This window comes from Pomacea canaliculata, linkage group LG1 (assembly GCF_003073045.1).
Source record: "Pomacea canaliculata isolate SZHN2017 linkage group LG1, ASM307304v1, whole genome shotgun sequence".
In the NCBI taxonomy this organism is placed as follows: Eukaryota; Metazoa; Mollusca; class Gastropoda; order Architaenioglossa; family Ampullariidae; genus Pomacea; species Pomacea canaliculata.
Window position 1 is genome coordinate 9,546,054 of NC_037590.1, and position 18,822 is coordinate 9,564,875.

The 18,822-nt window shown below is 44.9% G+C and overlaps 1 protein-coding gene across 1 annotated transcript in view; it reads left to right on the forward strand.

The window, feature by feature from the left end:
* The window catches only part of LOC112569804, a 32,101-nt gene extending 13,747 nt beyond the window's left edge, over positions 1–18,354 (forward strand). The window contains exons 2-3 of the mRNA XM_025247779.1: positions 13,789–13,941; positions 14,720–18,354. Of these exons, the coding sequence (XP_025103564.1) occupies positions 13,789–13,941; positions 14,720–15,300 (734 nt within the window). The 3' untranslated portion in view covers positions 15,301–18,354. The remainder of the gene's footprint in view (positions 1–13,788; positions 13,942–14,719) is intronic.
* Positions 18,355–18,822: the final 468 nt, after the last annotated feature.

The window sequence follows — 18,822 nt, forward strand, 5'->3', positions numbered from 1 at the left end:
GCACATTCGATTTTTGGACATCTCTGTACCAGACTTCTCTCCTTCATTTGCATGGCAGAGCCTGTTCACATTCTCTGTACTATATTGGATTTGTTTGCTCAATGAGCAGCACCCACTACCCGAACAATACTAAGCTCTGAAAAAAGTGATGAAAGGCGAGGAATACTGGTCTGCCCTTTCACCTCTCACCTCAACCTCTGCTCTCCATTGATGACCAAAGTAGAGAATCTACCTGTTGTTTCCCTTTTCCTTTCAGTTCAGTGCTGAGTGTTATCCTTGATATTACTTCAGAAAGACATCACTCCTCTTTGAGATTTGTTGGGAGACTTCAAACGACAAAATAAATAAGACACTGCTTGAACTCTTGTGTTTTCATTGTCAGAGATTAATTAGCAGCCGCATTGTATGACAAAAATTTCGGGCTAGCACAACAATTTTCTCCAATACAGAATTCTGTGGAGGGACAACGCCGAGTAAATACTTTGAGTGACACACGCCGACAAGCAAACGCCTCGCGTGACGAAGTAATTAATAATGTTTTTGCCGTGACAATCATCCATATCGTATGACAGGAAACAACAATTGTTTTATAGCAAAACAGCACAAAACAAATATTTCGATGGAGTGCCAATAATAAACGGTGTGCATGGCTGCGTAACGACAAACAAGATCGTTACACGTATTATGTATTTGCCCAGGGAATGCAAACGGGTTTTTAGGAAAGTATTTTTAAAGACGAAATCAGGAAGAAAAGAATTTACGAAAAAAATCTTTAAAATGTTTCGGTTCTTGCAAGGTGATGGTCGATGTGGGATTTGAACGCCTGTTAGAATATTTCCAAGCATTTTTCCAGTGCGAACACTCAGCGGGTAGAAAGGTTGGCGGGTGTGTTTGCTCACCACAAGTTCTGCAACAGCTGGTCTCTAAGATGCTTGAACGTCAAGATACGATGTGGAGGGTAGGGGGATATGTTGAGTGCGGGGAGAGGGTGGGGTTAGGGGTGGCATAGGAAGGAAAGGCTGAGAAAAGAGCAAAGCCCTTGAATGGTGGGAGTGCCTGCATGACCCGGCGTTGCATGGCTGCTGATTGTGTTACACAAGAAAAGGTTCGAAGGACAGATTCGACTTTTCTTGTTCTCGAAAGAAGAGGAGCGAAGACGGAGGGTGAGTGAGGGTCTGGAACCAGACGTCGGGGTGCTCTCAACCCACCCACCCATTGCCGATGTGTAGCATTCGTCTGTTTGGCAGCCACGATGGGAGGGTGACGATGCGCGCGCACCATGCAGTGCCACCCAGCGACAAGAGCACGTAATCAGACGGGCTGGCTTATTGCTAGTGGCGTAGGTGGTGCAGGTAGTGCATGCTGCAAAGGAGGGAGGGGGAGATTGGTGTTTTACGCCGAGCCAACAACAAAGGTATAGCACTCCGAAAGATAGCCAGCCTTGTAAACAGATGCACATGCAGAGAAAGAACAGCGTGCCCGAGACGAGAACTGAACCCGGAGCAGCCAAACTTTGTTAGTGACAGGTGCTAACCGTTGCGGCACCAGGCCTCCCTCGTGCTACAACTGTGTGAACATTTGGTACCCGTATGTGTTGGGGTAGGTGTTACACGAGATGAGTGTGTACATTATCTCCTGTGTGTGCGTGCGCATGCGAATGTACGTGAGCAAGGATGGGTGTCTAAGCTATTATTAGTAACCACACGCCAGGCACGTCGATGGCAGTTTGTAGAATATTACCAGTAACTGCACGCTACAGACATCAAACAAGCTTTGTTGCGAGGATCAAAGTCATGATGAGGGAGACGCCGATAGTAATTAAAAGCTAATCAATACTAGGATAAAAGAACGTCGCTTTTTTCTATTTTCATCTCATTATTTCTTCTAGTCTGTGTTTACAAAAAAATTATCAGCTGTTTGCAACCATTCGAACAGCAGAACGAAGAGGGAGTGGGTGATGAGGAGGAAGGAAGGAAGAGGGAAGGAAGAAAGTAGTGCAGTCGCGAAAACAAAGAGTAAACATGTAGCACCAGTTCCCAAGATTAGATGACAAAGACGAATGGCTTGACACCAATCTGTTGCCCTTCTCTTCTGTCCACTTTTCCACTCAATTCGTCGGGCCACCCGACAAAGAATGAACACTTTGCTGCCGCCGCTGGTGTTAATAATGGAGGGGGTGGTGGCGTTGGCGGTGGCGGTGGTGGTGTACTCATCTTTCTTCCTGACGTGCTCTCAGCATTGGCTGTAAATCCGTATTATTGTTGGACGACTTTCGGAGATGGCTGTTGGAGAACTGTGGCTTAGGTCAGTCCTTATAGTTGGTTTAGCATTTACTTAAATGGAATTCTACAATGATGTGTATAAACAACACCACCACCACCACCACCACCACAACAACAACAACAACAACAACAACAACAACAACAACAACAACAACCCAATAATTTGTCTATCCCAATCTGTCACGCAGTCTTGTTCACAACCTCATTGACAACGTACCTTGTAGGACGGCTTCAGTTCCTGTGTACCCTGTTGTACTGTTTCCGTCCTCTAGCTCTGTATCCTAAGTACCACCCCAGTCCATGATGCTGTGCACGAGACCACATTAAAATAATCAATGCCTGGTGGCAGCACGTGCAAATAATACTCAACACGTTTTGTTGTGACACAATATCAGGTGTGGTGGTGGCCGTGACAAACGTAGGGAGGCAGTTGGCAGCTGGAGAATAAGCACGGGAGGATAATCGGTTTGCATTTTATAAACATTCACACCCTACTAGTCGGAAACACATAATGCCTGTTCCTTCATGACGCTCTCTAATGGCTACCACACGCACACACACGCACGCACACATTTATAGCCTCGTTTTCACACTGAACTTCAAAGACTGTGCAAATGTTTGTCGTACACATCAACAGTCGTTTGTTAATGCACCGGAAGCTTCAGATACGCATGCGTAGTTCGTGGCAGCCTCAAGCGAAATCCCGAAGAAGAGAATTGAAAGTCAAAAGTCTGTGGTAAGTGTGCATTATGAGTAAGATGGTCAGACTTTTTTTCTGTTATAGAAGCATCTCTTACAAACGACTGGTCTACTCTGTCTAATCAACCGACTTAATAGCTTTTCCTTCCTCTCTGCGCTCTCTGTACAAGACATTATTTATAAATGACTGGTCTTCTCTGTCTAATCAGCCAGCTAATAGCTTTTTTCTTCTTTTTTTAGTGCCCTGTATGAGGAATATTCATTGTAAAAGACTGGTTTTCTCTGTCTAATGAATGGACTAATATCTTCCTGTCCATTTCTCAGATGGCTGTACGAGAAAATATTCCTTACCCAAGTAAAGAATAAACTGTCGATTTAGTCATATATTCTAACTGTTCTTTATTGTTTTCTACATATTACTTCTTACATCAGTTGTCAAGAGCATCTTACATCAAGTTGTCATCATCAGCAAGTCAATGGCGTCAGTACATATCCAGTTGGCTGCGTGGTAAAAAGTGATATTTTGGTCAAAATATTTGGCAATGCTCGGACACAGGGATGACGGAGAGAGAAACATTTTCGTGCTTCCTGCTCTCTCTCTAGATACACGTGCGTGCGCGCTGTTTGCGTGTGTCGTTCACTCTTTATCTTGCAGCCACTTTGACAAAATTATAGAACTGCCCGGGGACAGCAGATGAGGCAGTAATCAGGCTGCTGCCAGTTATCATTAACAAGAACAAGGACTGGGGACAAAGTAGACATTAGTTTGTTTTGTTTTTGTCCTTTTCTTTGGGGGTTCGCTTGTTTTTTGTTTTTTTTTTTTTTTGTTTTTTTGTTTTGGTCTTCTGTTTTTTTTTTCGTTTTTGGGTTTTTGTTTTTGTTTTTTTTTGTTTTTTTTTTTTGGCAAAAAGAGGTTGATAATGTGCAGACAGCAAACATCAGAACGTGTCAGGTAGATATGATCGTATGTTTCAAACTGGAATGATAAAATCATCCTATAATAAATCCTGATGAGCACAGCGAGGAATAGCAATGAATTGTAACAATCACTCCGACTATCGAGTGCGTGGCGTGTAGAGGAGAGCTCCGAGAAGGGAGGTAACTCCTGAGTGACGCGATTACCTACCTAACGGTATTGGCAAGGATGGTTATCACGACGCCGATATTGAGAAACGACGATACTCTTCATTTCCGTCTTACCTACTCTGGTTACTACAGGGATGCCTCATCCACCCATCTACCCCCAACTCATCTATTTTCCATTTCATGCAGTTTCCGTGAAATCAGTCTGACAAACAGAAACAATATTATGCTCACGAAATGCTAGAAAGTGCAAATTAATAAATAAAGCAAATAAAGCAATATAGTAGTAAATAAACATTTAAAAAATATTTTAAAAATTGTCGATCGAGGTGCGTTTCATTCTCCAAGAAACTTCACCTATGCACATTAAAATCTCTTGGATGTTAGGTGGAGGAGAGAGCGAGCCCAACAGACGCCATGCTTGTGGCGAGGCAGCGGTTGGTCAGGACTGATCGAACGTCGGCGAGAAGTCGAATCTCAGAGCCGTTTAAATCCTGTTGAACTTTCGTAACTTCCTGTGTGACTCCTGTGCGACCTTTCGATCAAACTCAGCCTGAGTGTGTCCTTTGATGCTTCACGCGGTATGAAAGCTGGAGTGTCCTCCATGTCCTCCTTAACATGCTAACGCCATCAGCCGCTGTTTGTTTGGCCTCGCTTTTGGATGTTGATGGAATGCACTTTCTCTTTCTCTCATTCTATCCCGTCCTCTGTTTGTCCGTTGCTGTGTTTATGTCAGGTCCTCTTGTAGTTTGAATTTAAGGAGATGATAAACGGTCATTTAATGCGCTTGAAGTCAGCAAAGCTTGGTTCTCCAGACCTTCACTTTACAAGCTCTTCTGACCAGAAAGATCGACTTTGAATTTTTATCTTGGTTTCTGCTTTGATTATATGATCTGTAGGTATTTTTTATTTTCGGGTTTGCATGAAAGCTGCCTCACTGTAGATCCGCGTGGCAAAGAAACTTATATTCATGTCCAGGACAATTGACTATCATTGGCTTTTCCATACATGAGTTACAACTAACAAGAAACAAGTCAAAATATTATTAAGACTAATGCATTTCGGTGACAGATGCATTAGTCACAATAATAATTTCTCTTTCTCTCTCTCTTGGACCACTTGCTGAATTGAGAACGTTTTACAAGAACAGCTCGTTACTTTGACAACAGGAAGAAATCCATGGAAAGCAACCTGCTTTCAGTTAGAATTCTCGAAAGATCTCCCGTGGCAACAGTCTCTTCCTGTGTTTGAGCTGGTCTTGTCCATGTACAGAAGGAATTACTGGTTTAAGGTTTAATTTGCATTAACTAATACAGAGTATAATGATGTATTTCAGAATGCAGCGTGGTTAGACGGACTAAAGCAGTGATGACGAATTTGTTTTGAGCTTCTCATATTCCTCACCACTCACTCACCCCCCACTCCCAGTTTCTGCCTCTGCACCTTTGTGGGCAAACCCCAGTCACGTGGTCTATAATTGCCTGGCATCGTCGCGCCAATGAATTAGCTACCAAAAAAGCCTGTTCATTCCATCCTGCCATTTGGAGATTGAATCGTCTGACATATTTAGCTCCATATCCGTCGCGTAACCATGACAGCAGACAGGAGAAAGTAAACTGCATGATGGCGTCTGCACGCAGCGTTGTTCAGACGCATAAACAGCGTTTGCCTGTTGCACCCTGCACAGTCTCTGGTCCTCCCTATTACCCTTCTACCCTCCCACAAGTCAGCTTCCTCCAAAAAAGATTTCCGCTGATTACATAGATCATGTTTTTTTAGCTAGAAAAATATGAGGTTGATTAATGGAGTGATGATGGTCGAAGATGCTTTACGGCGCAAACAGCGAAAGTGACTGAACTCCAAAATGAGATATTATCCTCTCGTGGGATATGGAATCTGGAATTGCAAAGACTTTCATTTACCATTCCACTGATTGTTGTTAGGAGGTAATTTCCGCTGCCAAATTGTCTCCCCTGTTTGAAGAAAGAAAGCACTGTTGTTATCGTTCCTGCAGTAATGCACCAAAGTAAGTAGATTTTTTCTTTAAACTGACTAAAAAGTTTTCCACAGCAAAGCACAAATTTATTTAAAGTTAGGACAAATAGGACATGAGTTATAATAAACGTGTTCTTCAAGCAACAGGACAGCAAACACATAGCAAGTAGGTTCATATATATTCCTGTACTTTAAGCTTGCTTGTATGAGTATCTGCTAACTAGGAAATTTCGGGGAGAACCCTAATTTTGGCCAAGGGCTCTCTTTGTGTAAATGTAATGTAGCTTAAAAAGACTTTGCCAGCGTTCTAAATTCGAGTTGCTCATAAGTCCATGTTCAAAAATCTTTTCTGTCATAGCTTTAGTATTATCTGTCTTGTCCAAAGATGATTCCCAGCATCTCTGACTGTTTCAAAGCTGTAGCCGCCTACACCATGTGTAGCTAATCTCTGTCTGCTCCAAGGCTATCTCCTTTCACAGCCTCAGTATCATATATCTGCCTCCCCCAAACATCTCTCCTTCTGCAGATTCAATATCGTATCTCCCCCCTGCTCCAGAAACCCGGGAGCCGCGTCCTCAATCGATGAAGACCAACGTGACGAGCGAGGCTGTTTCGTCATCCTTGTTGCAGCGCTGAGGACGAAGAAACGTTCCACTTCTTGCTCGGCCATCGCTAATCATCTTCTTTGATTTCTGAGCTGAGGGCCCGGCGGAGGAGATAACCTTTGATCCCTGCTGTCTATGAGATGACCGGTCGCAAGACGCCGCAACCGCGACCCTTGAAGGGGCCTCCGGAATTGGTTGCTATCTATTTTCCTGTCGGAAAGTCTTGGGTGTGTGGATCGAAGGCGGCTAGATTTTTCTGCCAGTATTACTCTCGACTGATAAATATCGGAGATGCAGACGGCGAACTTGCTTTGTTGTCCTTCAGTCTTGCGCGGTGCAGGTTGGCGATGAGCCATAATGGGTTGTGGGGAGCAAAGGGAGACAATTCCTTTCTATGCTGCAGAATACAATGGTGAGTGTGGAAGGGGGAGAGAATTGGTGTTTTACGCCGAGCCAGCAGCAGCCCCTGTAAACAGATGCCATATTCAGAGAAAAAACAGCATACACGAGCGAGATGAGAATTTACTGAAACATAGATATGGAAATCCAGTGGACTGAGGGTCTTCAAATTCGGTTGGCCGCGCTTGACATTGCAAGTGACCTTACAGAAGACAGCTTTTTAAAATGGTAATATAAACCACCGAAACGACAGACAGGAATATTTTTATTTAAAGTCATATACTGTTTTAATACTGCTTTGGCCAAAAGCAAATAGCACCAGCATCATAGATGCACCTAAGATGTCAGATCGACCTGTACAATGTTTTACAGAACGCTGTATTTCCTCTCAACCCTCAAAGAAGACTTCTTCAAGTTTTTGTAAATGTTCTGTCGTCCTTCCAAACAAGGACATTGGCTTTGCTGTATGTGCTGTAGACATTTCATTCAGAGACGATGTTTACACAATTCTGAAACATTGATTTCCAAAGTATATTAATGAAGAAGGTTCACCGTTGTGCGGAGGAGTCGTAGGACAGCCGGGAGGGGGAGGAATGGAGAGGAGGGGAGTGTTAAGGGTGGAGACATTGAATGTGTATGGGTGGGTATGTGTTGTGTGTGGATGCGTGAGTGGCGTGAGAGATGGAGTAAGCAAATGGTTAAAAAAAATGGTTTTTAAAGTCATAGAATAAAATGTAAAACTGTCCTGGCGACATTAAAAATGACTCACGCACACTCTCGCCTCTATCCCCATCCACTTTCTCTCCCTCTCTCTCTCTGACACACACATTTTGAAAGAATACAAAGATATCAAACGTTCGAAAAGTCTGAAATAAATGTATTCATCAATGTTAGTTCTTCTAGAAGCGCTCGCTGCGGAAATGACAAATCCATTTTTGCTGATGAGCGCGGCTCATTCTCTGAATTGCGTTTCATAGGAATCAATGACGCATACTCGTTGTTAAACCAAGTTTCGCCAATGCAAGGAAGAAATCAATCAAAAATAAAATGGACGCGAACATCAGCGTCACTTCCGCCGGAACGAAACGGATTTCATGTACAGCGTAGCTGAAGTTTAGACTGGCTTTCCGTGCCGAGCTCTGATTGGTTCTTCACACAACCTCTGGTCTCTGACCTGTGTAGACGCCGGACCGACGCCGAACACGTCAGCACGGATAACGTCATCCTTTGATCTAAAGTTCTGCGTCATCAGTTGCGTCATCAGTCATCAGTTGCGCATTTAAAGGGTTTTGACGTCGTTTTCGTGTGCACGTGCCCCTCTCCTTCCTCCGCGTGCAAGTTTTAAGAAAAATGGCGGAGGAAAAAAGATTTTTCACAGAACAACTCTGTGACGCGGCTGACTGCGCTGAGGATGCTGTCCCTTTGCTTCCTCATCCCTATCCACGTCGCTAACCCTGAACTGTTTACAAGGGAAGATTCCACTTCCCACTCCCCCTCCCCAGTGCCACGCCTGCCAATGTATTTCAAGCATGTCTCTACGAAAATGGCGTAATTGTGGACAATAACCGTCACGTGACCATCACGTAACCATCACGTGAAGACATTTTATTGGAACCATGAAGATGTTTGTCAGTTAGGAGCACAGAGAGATATTGTGTATCTTCACGTGGTCATGCCACTGAGAAACTCGAACTGTCGGAGTGTTGTCAGCTGAGAGAACGCTCACCAGACGATCGCGTGCGACTCCATGTCGGGTTCCCCCGGTGCATGGCATGCGAGCTTCTATCAGCACGTGACCACAAGACTTTATGCTGGAATACACGCAAAAGGGTCAAACGGGGTTGCAGGAAGGCAAGAGGGACAGAGTAAGAGAGGAAAGTAACGGGTAAAAGATAGATCATGGCTACAGCTATACAACGGTGTGTACTTAACGCTGGAACCACAAGTGATGTGTTTATCAAATATCGGCAATAAAAACCTTCATAAACATCAGCTCAGATTTCCGGACATGAGACACTCTCTCTCACTCTCTTCCTCTCTATCTCTCCCACCCACACAAACACACCAGTATCCTCCTCGATGTTCATCCGTGGGCACATCGATCACCTCTCTTCACTAATATTTCTCGACTTTAGATTCCATTTCCTTTGTCGTCACTTTCTTTCATTTCTTCTCCCAAGAGACGGAGAGAAGCTGAGTAGATGGCGAGGAGAGATGAATATCAAAACAATTTTTTAAGGAGAGAAAGAAAAATGGTCGTTGTATAAGAGAGAGAGAGAGAGTGAGAGAGACGAAAACATGAGAGGCAATGAAAGAGACATTTCTTTCTTCTTTTCCTTTGTATGGCTCTCGTTCTAAGAAAGGAAAAGGTGGGCAGAACTATGAACAAGAAAAAGGCATAAAAGAAAAGGAATTATGAAACTGATGTAAAATGAAAAATTATTAACTCGTATTAGCGTGTTTAGGTAACTGGAAACTTTTTTAAAACCATAAAATTCGCTTTAAGTCATTTAGTTCTTAGAATATTGGTTTGTCGATGACAGATCACGGCATCAGCAAATAGCAACGGTTTTTAAAATAAATATTTCACAAAATTGTTAGTGTCGTTTTAAAAAGTGTAAGAGAGAGTTATTTTTGATACTCGATGAATTAATGGTTGATATGCATCCCTCTAGAGATGAAAATGAAGTCGCCATTGGAGTTTGCAAATGTGCTGCGTTGGCAAAATGCATCCAAGGTCGTGCTGTCAAGGTCGTGCTGTCAAGGTCGTGCTGTCAAGGTCGCGTGCGCTTTGTTCTGAGCATCTTCACGTCTGGACACGCGGCGCTGCTGCTCTATGGACCATTCAGTTCTCTCGTAAAGCACACCAACCGGTCTTTTCTTCTCCTCACACATGATCCACGGACATGGTCAACAAGCGGAGTGACGACACTTGTTTTTTAAATATTTAGGTCAAGGATGCCTTCTAGCACCAGCTTGACATTTAGTAGAGAAATGGTTTCAGATTAATTGCCTGGTGTCTGGCACACAGCGATTAATTAATAATTAAGAGCTTTTGTGATTGCGAAATGGATTCAAAAAAAAAAGCCAGAAAAAATGAACTGCAGAAAAGTCAGAGCTGGATAGAGGGCGATCTGTGACAGGTAACTGGAATCAATTAGTGAGAAAAGATTAAAACAAGAAAGGTCTGTATAGTCTGAAATGCGTGGTGACTGCTGCTCTTTCTTCAAGATGGTTCGTGGTTTGGTTCGTTATTCTCTGAGAAAATACCCTCTGAAACACTTGCCTTTGTTTTAGATTTCAAGAACAGTATGACTGGTATTTTTCTTACCTGCAGACAATAGTCATGAAGTGTTGAATCTTGTTTCATATTAGTAGAAGAAACATTTAGAAAGAGGTCAAAGATATGTAGGTGGTAAAACTGTTTAATAGCAGAGAAATGCCAGGATGGTGTGAAAAATACGAATCTGTTGCCTTGTCCGTCATTAACTTCCCACCAACCCAAGCAGATCTCAGATAAGTGAGTGCAACGACGACAACGACGACAACGACGATAATGATGATGATAATAATAACGATTGCAGGACAGTGACGACTATATAGTAGTGCTATAGAAGTTTGAAATAGATGAAAGAGGATGTTGCAGGAACTTTGTGTCAGCAGATAACTAATTCAGCACGATGCCAGTTTGAGTGCAACCTAACTGCCGGGTGGGAATTCACTTCTGTCATTGCAGGATTCCGTGTAGCCTGTCATGAATGAATAACACTGTCCGGCTTGTTGACCCAGCATTCCACATTGTGGTTTCCGAAGAGACCAAAGGTTACGAAAGCCAGCGCGATCAGCAAAAAGCAGGACTGGATCGAGTTTCCATTTCGCAAGAAATATAAATTCTTTTTTTGTAGATAAACCGTTTACGATTGTAGTGAGGTATCGCTGCTCGAACATGAACAGACTCGAATTTCTTTTGATGCAGAAATAGTTTTGAGGCAAGTTTAAAGTATGAACAGAATGTACTTTTAAGTATGAACCTTAACCAAACCTCTGCTTCTTAACTTTATGTCTGATGTCGCTCTCACATCAGGAATATTTTTCAGTCCTTTAAAAATAACACGAAATATGCAATCACACCTCCACCCTCACCCTCACAATTATTCCACAACACATCCTGGCTTCAAAAGAATTTTTAGGTCTAGGTGTTAGCTGTATATCTTGTTCCAGCCCCCTACTTTCCCAAAGGAGAAAAAGCTTCCCACTTCCCCACTCCTTCCATCCATCCCCACCAGTTCAACGGAAAGGCTGAAACAGCGGTTTAGTCGCTTGCAAGTATGGCTGACCCCACAAATATGTGCTCGCTCTTCTATTGTTCCCAACCGGAAACGCAAAATCCAATAAACCAGCGCATCGGCTCGAATAATGTAATAGAAAAGCTCGTATAATATAATAGAGAAACCTTCCCTGATCCATTTCCCCCAACTCGACTCCGCACTGATACAAGTCAACAGAACGCAAACAAAACACTTAAGTTGGAGTTCATCGTTGAGAACAAATAAGGAGGAACACGAGTTTTCTCAGGAGCTCGGAAACCATCACGCTTGGCATCTTCCAATCTTATGGGAGGTCCGGTGACGCAACTGTTATAGTGCCTGTCACCGATACAGTGAGGGTGGGCTGTCCTGGGTTCAACTCTCGTCTCGGGCACGCTGTTCTTTTTTTTTTTTTTTTTTTTTTTTTTTTCTGCCTTGCTGGGAGTTGCTGGCTCGGCGTAAAATACCAACCCACCCTAACCCCCCTTCTTTCAATCCCATGCTTCCTTTTCCCTACTTCCTCCAATCTGATTAAAATATAGATAATAAACTATGCATGTTAAAAAAGCGGGCAGAATAATCTGAATGTCTTAATGGCTGACCTGCGCTTTCACTATCTCAACGGCTCGATGAAATTATGAGCTTTAAATAATGCTAATAATCTAGTGCTTTCGTAATTGTCATAAATTTTTTATGGACAAAAAAAAAGCTAATTGGTAGAGCTGCATGTTGCCTGAGAATTTCTCGCTTATGTACATTTAGAAAAATGCTTTAGAGGGGGATCTCAGTAAAGCAGTCCGAAATCAGTTCTGATGGCGAGACCGAGCAGAGGACATGGTGCGAGGTAGCGTCAGTGAATGACGGTGTTGTCTCGCTTCTTGACGAAGTGGTTGCTGGATCGTTTTCAGCCAGTGCGTGTAATCCGTTTACTCTGGACGCGGCTGCGCCAGCCGGTCTGTTTGTGACACGGGATCCGACAAAGCCTCAGGGACACAGCAGAATTACTGCAGTCTTCCTCCTCCTCCCTCCTCCTACTCCTCCTCCACCACCTTCCACCCCATCCCTTTGCAGTCCCTCCCTCTCCCCCACGCCAGCAGGCGGCGCTGCGCAGGGTGCGCGGAATATGGATGGGAGAGAAGGCGAGAAGTGACGGGTGCTCACTAGCGGCATGGAGGAGCCAGCGGGATCTCGCCTTTTTGTGTTTTTACGGCATGCACTGTCAGGCGCGTGCGTGTGTACATACTCACATGTAAGGACATCCTCAGGAATGGAAGAATTAATATCTTCTTCAGGACTTGTGGGATAATTTTGTGTGGAATCTTGAAATCTAATTTAAGAAATTTCCTGCGTTCGATTATGCTGAGTTTTGTTTACAAAATAAGACAGATTCAGCAACAATAATAATAATTTTGAAATAAGAATTTGTTAACCTTGGATAATCCCACGTACATTACACAGATTCCAGCACAGGTTTATTTTTTCTCTCTATCATACACACACTTATTACACCAGGTTTGAGCGAAGAGATCCAGGAGGTGCGACTCAGAACAGTAGACGCAGTGCATCACAAAACGTCCAGCAGCTTCTCGCTCGCATATTCTTCATAATTAATAATTATTGCCTGGTTTAATTAACATTTGTGACCACCGCTACCCTCGCGATTATCATCTACAAAACTGCACGTCTCGTAGATACAATAAAACCGTCTGTTCAACCTTTTCAGACAGCTTTTTGGTTTCTTGTCGCAAGCTTTTTCTACCAGCTGTCACTTGAGTCACTGCTTGTACAAAACCTGCATTAATTAACTACAACTTGCACCTTTCTTGCCTTGTAGCTGAAAACTACTCACAGGAACCATAGAAGTAAAAGCTCAAGGAAGAAGTGTGGAGGTTACAAGAGTCTAAATCTCTCCAAGTGACCCAACTGTCAAAGACTCGCAATGATATGTGGCCCTGACTTGCCGAGCGATTGGTCAAAGCATGGTGTGACTCATCCTAAGTTTCCGGGCAGCCATCATCTAGCAGGTCAACACTCTGCCAATAAAATTTTTTAAAGGTTTCTCCCTCTTGATCGGTGACCTCATAACTTTCCCGGATTGGCGCTTCCCAACCGTCCCTCCTCCTCCACTTTCCAAACTTCTCTTGTTTTTTCATGTTTTTTTTTCTCTAACTCTATGCTGTCTTAAAAAATAATTCAAATTTTCTCTATTTACGTTTGTCATCTGTAAAGCGAACTATTGACTTACAGATAAACAGCGACGATAATCACGATGACATTTTATGAAGGTTTCTTTTTGGGGGGGCCGTGGGGGTGAGGGAGGAGGCGGGTATGGCCCCACTGAGTTATTTTCCCTTTTGATTCCCAGTAGATATCGTGAATGACTCCGTCTAAAAGGTTCTGCTTGTTGTGTCGTTGCAGTGTTCTTGATGGTGGTGCGAGCGCTGGTGGGCGTGTGCCTGGGTCTGTACATCATGGCGTTCACGATGGCGCTGCGGGAAAACTGTTGTGCACCCACCTTCTACACCTGCACGCTGGCCGGCCGCAAGACCGAGGTCTTCGCCTTTCTGGCTGGTACTGTTGTCTTTATGCTTTCTTTGTTTCTTTGTACCTTTATTTTGCTATTTGTTGTTTGTTTGGGTTTTTTGGGGGGGTTGTTGTGTGGTTTTTTTTTTTGTTGCCTCCCCCCCTCCTCGGTGTGTGTGTGTGAGTGCTCGTGCAAATGTTTCTTTGATTTGTGTGATGGTTGGTTTGTTGTGCTCGGGTTTGTGGGTAATTGGACAACCGAGTGGTAAATTAATCAATTAATTTCTTATTTTTCGTGGAATCCATTTGTTAATAAACAACTACGTTTCTTAACTTCTTGGCAAACATCCAAGTTTTGCTTAATATCTGGTCAATAGGACGCCAGCTGGGGTGTGTTATGGGTATTGTGAGGCTTGGCTGAGGTGCACAACAGGCATGAAAGTCACAGTTATTGCCCTTTTATGGGCGATGTGGGAAGATGCAGTTGCCTCATAGCAGGAACATTATCAGGTTTAGCCGTTACAAGAACATGCCAGAGCTGAAGTCTCTAGACAATTTGTAACGCTTACTTTCGACGCCATTTTATTTCTTTTACACCTGCCATCATTTTAGGAATAACACAAAAGAGCTCTACCATTATAGTCGGAACAGAGAGTAATAAACCTTTTTGTGGATGGCGAAGGGGTTGTTTGTTTTATGCCATGTTTGGCCCATTTATTTCCCTTTCACGATGAGGTGCTTTATTTCTCTTTGAAGCCTCAAAGCGTGTATTGAGAATACTTTCGTTGACCACGTGACATGTCAAAGACATTTCCTTCTGTTACAGAAATCTTCGGTTTTGCCGGCATCATCGTGTACAGCATCGACGAGTTCACAATGAACGGCAACCTCATTCGGCTGTCTTGGGCGCATGCGCTGTGCGGCCTGGGGCTGTTCCTATCTCTGATTGGCTCCATCATGATGGCGTGTTCACAGCAGTCGCTGCCAGCAGCCAAAGCAGCTGCAGGCCGCATCATCGCCAAGGCACCGGGCTACGAGAACCTGGGCCACAACCGCTCCGCCTCGCTGCAAAGCCGCACGACAATCAAGACGCAGATGTCGCCCTACCAGGGTCGGTCCGCGCCGGTCATATCCGGACCTTACCCGTCCGCAGCAGCCGCAGCCGCCGCCTCCGCGACCGTCAGCCCCAAGCCGCCGCGCGCCGCCGCCACGGTCACCGCGACCGGTGGGAGCCAGTCGGAAGCGGTTCACGGCGGCAGAACGTCGACCTCCATGCACTCGCTGGATGCTCCGGCCTCGCCCTCCAGACGACGGACGTCAGGGGCTGGACAGGAGCGGCAGTTTGCTGGTGTCCACAATCAAGGCAAGCATCCTCCACTGTTTGCTAACCAACACTTTCCAGAGTGAGCGACGCCTGCACAACAGCACCAGCCTGGAAGGGGCTTGGAGCGAGGAACGCCGCGTGTTGGACCCAGAAGGGGCGGAGCGAGCTTTGCGCATCCGAGCCGAGCAGCAGTACCGCCTGGAGCAAATGGCGCTGGCGCGGGCGGAGCAGCAGAGCTGGAATGCTTCGGACGAGCGGGAGAGGTCGTGGGGCAGCATTCGCACAGCAGTCTGCTGACCCAGCAGCACCAGGAGCGGCAGTTCCACTCCCACGTGCAGCTCCAGGCTTGTCATCCAGCCTACCCTCCCCCTCCGCCCCCTTCTGCCGCTGTCCCACCCTACGCTCACCACCCGAACCCAGTGAACCACCACCTGGCAGCCGCTGTCCCACCCTACCCCCACAACCCTAACTCTGTGAGCCACCACCATCAGGGAGCCGCTGTCCACCCTACGCCCAGCACCCTGACCATCAGCTGTTCAACAACATTACGTGGAATATCAGAGCTATCCGACGATGCAAGGGAGGCAATCGCTGCCACAGAACGTCGCGTATTCCTACACCGGTTATCCTTCCTGTCTGGCCAGCCAAGGGACGCAAACCCGGCCTGATTCCGGCAGTTTTCCCGACCCGCCCACGCCAGAGCAGTTACTATCCCTGACGGGGATGTACCCCGAAGACAGGGGAGTGGAAGGACCTGGGTACTCGTGCCCTACCCAGGCGTCGTGCAAGGAATGGAGGGTCAGCAGGTGGAGGCGCTGCAGCCCATGGTGGTGTACCGTGCGCCCTCGCAGCCTGGCATGAGTCCAGTAATGGAGACGGTGGTTATCAAACCTCAGGACCCGTACCCCGCCGCCAACAACCCACGTCCGGTCACCCCGCACAGCTCGCCTCTCGCGCCCACCAGCCACCAGCGCCAGCACTACCACCAGCAGCAGCTGCAGCATCACCACCAGCAGCAGCTCTTGCACCACCACATCAACAACAACACCAGACGTTTCCTCGCCAGAGCCAGGCACAGCTGTTACATGAGCAGCCCTACTCCACCTTTGGGCGATGAGGTCACGTGTGAAGAAAAAGTACGCATAGACTGATGACGTAGTGCGCAAATAATGATTTGTGCGCAAAATAATGACTTCGCTAAGACTGAAACACAGAAATGTTGATGTGCGAAAACATGAAACTTTGAAGAACGAGAAATGATCGCTGTATGATCGTCACCTTTGCGTGAATAATTAGTCTATGCCACCAGCAACAGCTGATTGACACGTCAGCTACTGTACTCGCAAGACAGTGACACGCATGCCAAAAAGCATTTGGTAGTCAGAGCATGTTGGAAATAAAACTTCATGGTTCGATGGACTCTTTGGTCGATGACTTGATATGAAACCAGACTGCTCGTGAACCTTTAACATCCGCTTGTAACAGTTCGTCAACACTGCTGACTAACACAATCATGATTGTGAGCACCGTTCACTGACTGGTTTAGTCTTGGTGCTTGAGCGATTGCCACGTGCCAAAGAAATATTTGCAAAGCTTTTCTGAGGGCGTAGTCGACATCCTAGCTTGTGCTGCTTCATCTTCATGTGATCCATGAGCCTGGAAACATTCCTTCTGGCTCCTAGTTTATTGTGGAGAGAAAAAAAACTCTTAGCTCCACTGACATTTCGCCAAAGCGTTTACAGGTGCGTGCGTGAATACGCCAAGATGTTCGCCTTGATTTCTCAAGTTTGGTGACTCAATGACCCCTGACTGACTGACTGACGGTTGAGTGTCACTGCGTTTGTTATTTAAGACATCGTCATACACTGTGTAGCATTCGTGTCTAGATCTCATCAGGTTGATGCCAAAGTTCCAAACAGAGGCTCTCTCTTCTCTCTCTCTCTATGTCCATCGTTTCCACAATCGCTGTAAATCCGCTTGTATGGCTGTACCACCCGCACATGTTTATTTAGATAGGTTTTCTGCAGTCTTGTGTCATGGACGCCATTCTCCTTTCTTTTGCGTGTAGCTTAAAGAATAGTAAGGGTACAATTTTTCTGATGATTGCTAGAAGCTTAGTGCAAGATACTATTTCAACAAATTTGGATGATTGCACCCTTCCGTTCTCGAGATACACGCCCACAAACAGACGTCAGGATTGTACGTGGATGCGTCTGCGTTATCATGGCTTCAGCCAAATGGAGAGTTGGAAAATATGTTAATTAGACGAGTGGGATGAGATATAGAGAGGGAGAGCGAGTTTAGTTTTTCATTCACATCCAGAAGAACCACAAGGATGAAGTGTGCGTCTTCTGTGCTGTATTACCTGTAAACTCCACGTAGTCTCGTGATACAAGGTAGCCTTCATAGACGAGACTAAAAAGAAATTTGTCAAGTAAAAAGATAATTTTGAACTAACAGGTCGTCAGTCAGGCCTACAAGATGATGCATGTGTTTCCTTCAGATTCAGTATTTTTCTTTGTTAATAATAAAAGGTTTTCTGGCTCAAGCGTTAGCATCGGTTTTCCTCCCTCTTCCATAAATCATTTCGCAAACACCAGACAGGTTGTCTTTCCTGACGTCACACTTCAGTGACTGTTACGACTAGGAAGGCAAGAGAATGAACAACACTTTTTCTGCAAAACCGGGAAAAAATGTATTCCATGGTCTACCGATATTAGAATTACCCGAAGTGGTTCACACCAATCCATACCAGACAACTCGCGGACTGTTTTATTTCCACTCACTTGGATTGTTTCCCTTTAGTCTTAGCACCGTCGGACTAGTGGACAGAAAGAAGAGTTATCTCCCGTGAGAGTTAACATTGTTATATTAGGCAGCTTTTTATTCCTCCTTTCTTCAGTCCTTCTTTTGTGCCTTCTGTACCTTAAGATCAGAACGCAGTCGATCAGCTGGACTCTTCTCTCGCGCTGCAGGTGTTTGGTGAGAGTATTGCGAGTGGTCTCCCTTCTCCACAACTGCGTGTGCATCTTTTTCAGTGACAAATTAAAAAACAAGCTTTAATTAATTCTAGATAACAGTCTTTTAACAGATGTGATCCAGCGTGAAAAAATAATGACTTACCAAAAAAACGCCCTTTGATTAACGATGAAGATAGAAATAAACTTTATTTAAAAAATTAACTCTACACAGTCAGTAAGGAAATGTTTCTAGATTTTTGAAAAAAGATGTTTTAGACCTCGCAATTAAACCATGCATGAACAGTAACTTCCCACTGATTCTGTTATCATCCTAGGAAAAATCACTCCAAACAGATCGTGAGTCTGTAATCATTTAAGGCCAATAACTCCACTCTCCCATTCCATCACGTGACTAAACCTACTGTAGTCAGAATACTTTTGATCTTTGTGACCGTCTACTTTTCCAGGGTACAGTTCTGTGCTATCCGGTCAGTTCTCACCAAGGTAACTGCCAGTCAAAAAGCCGTAACTGACTGTTAACGTTTTCTCTATCGAATATATATATTTCACCTCTTACCTTTAACCCATGTCCCTTAGATGCTGCACAGTTTAGTTGCAGGTACCGACACTCCGCGCAGACTTACC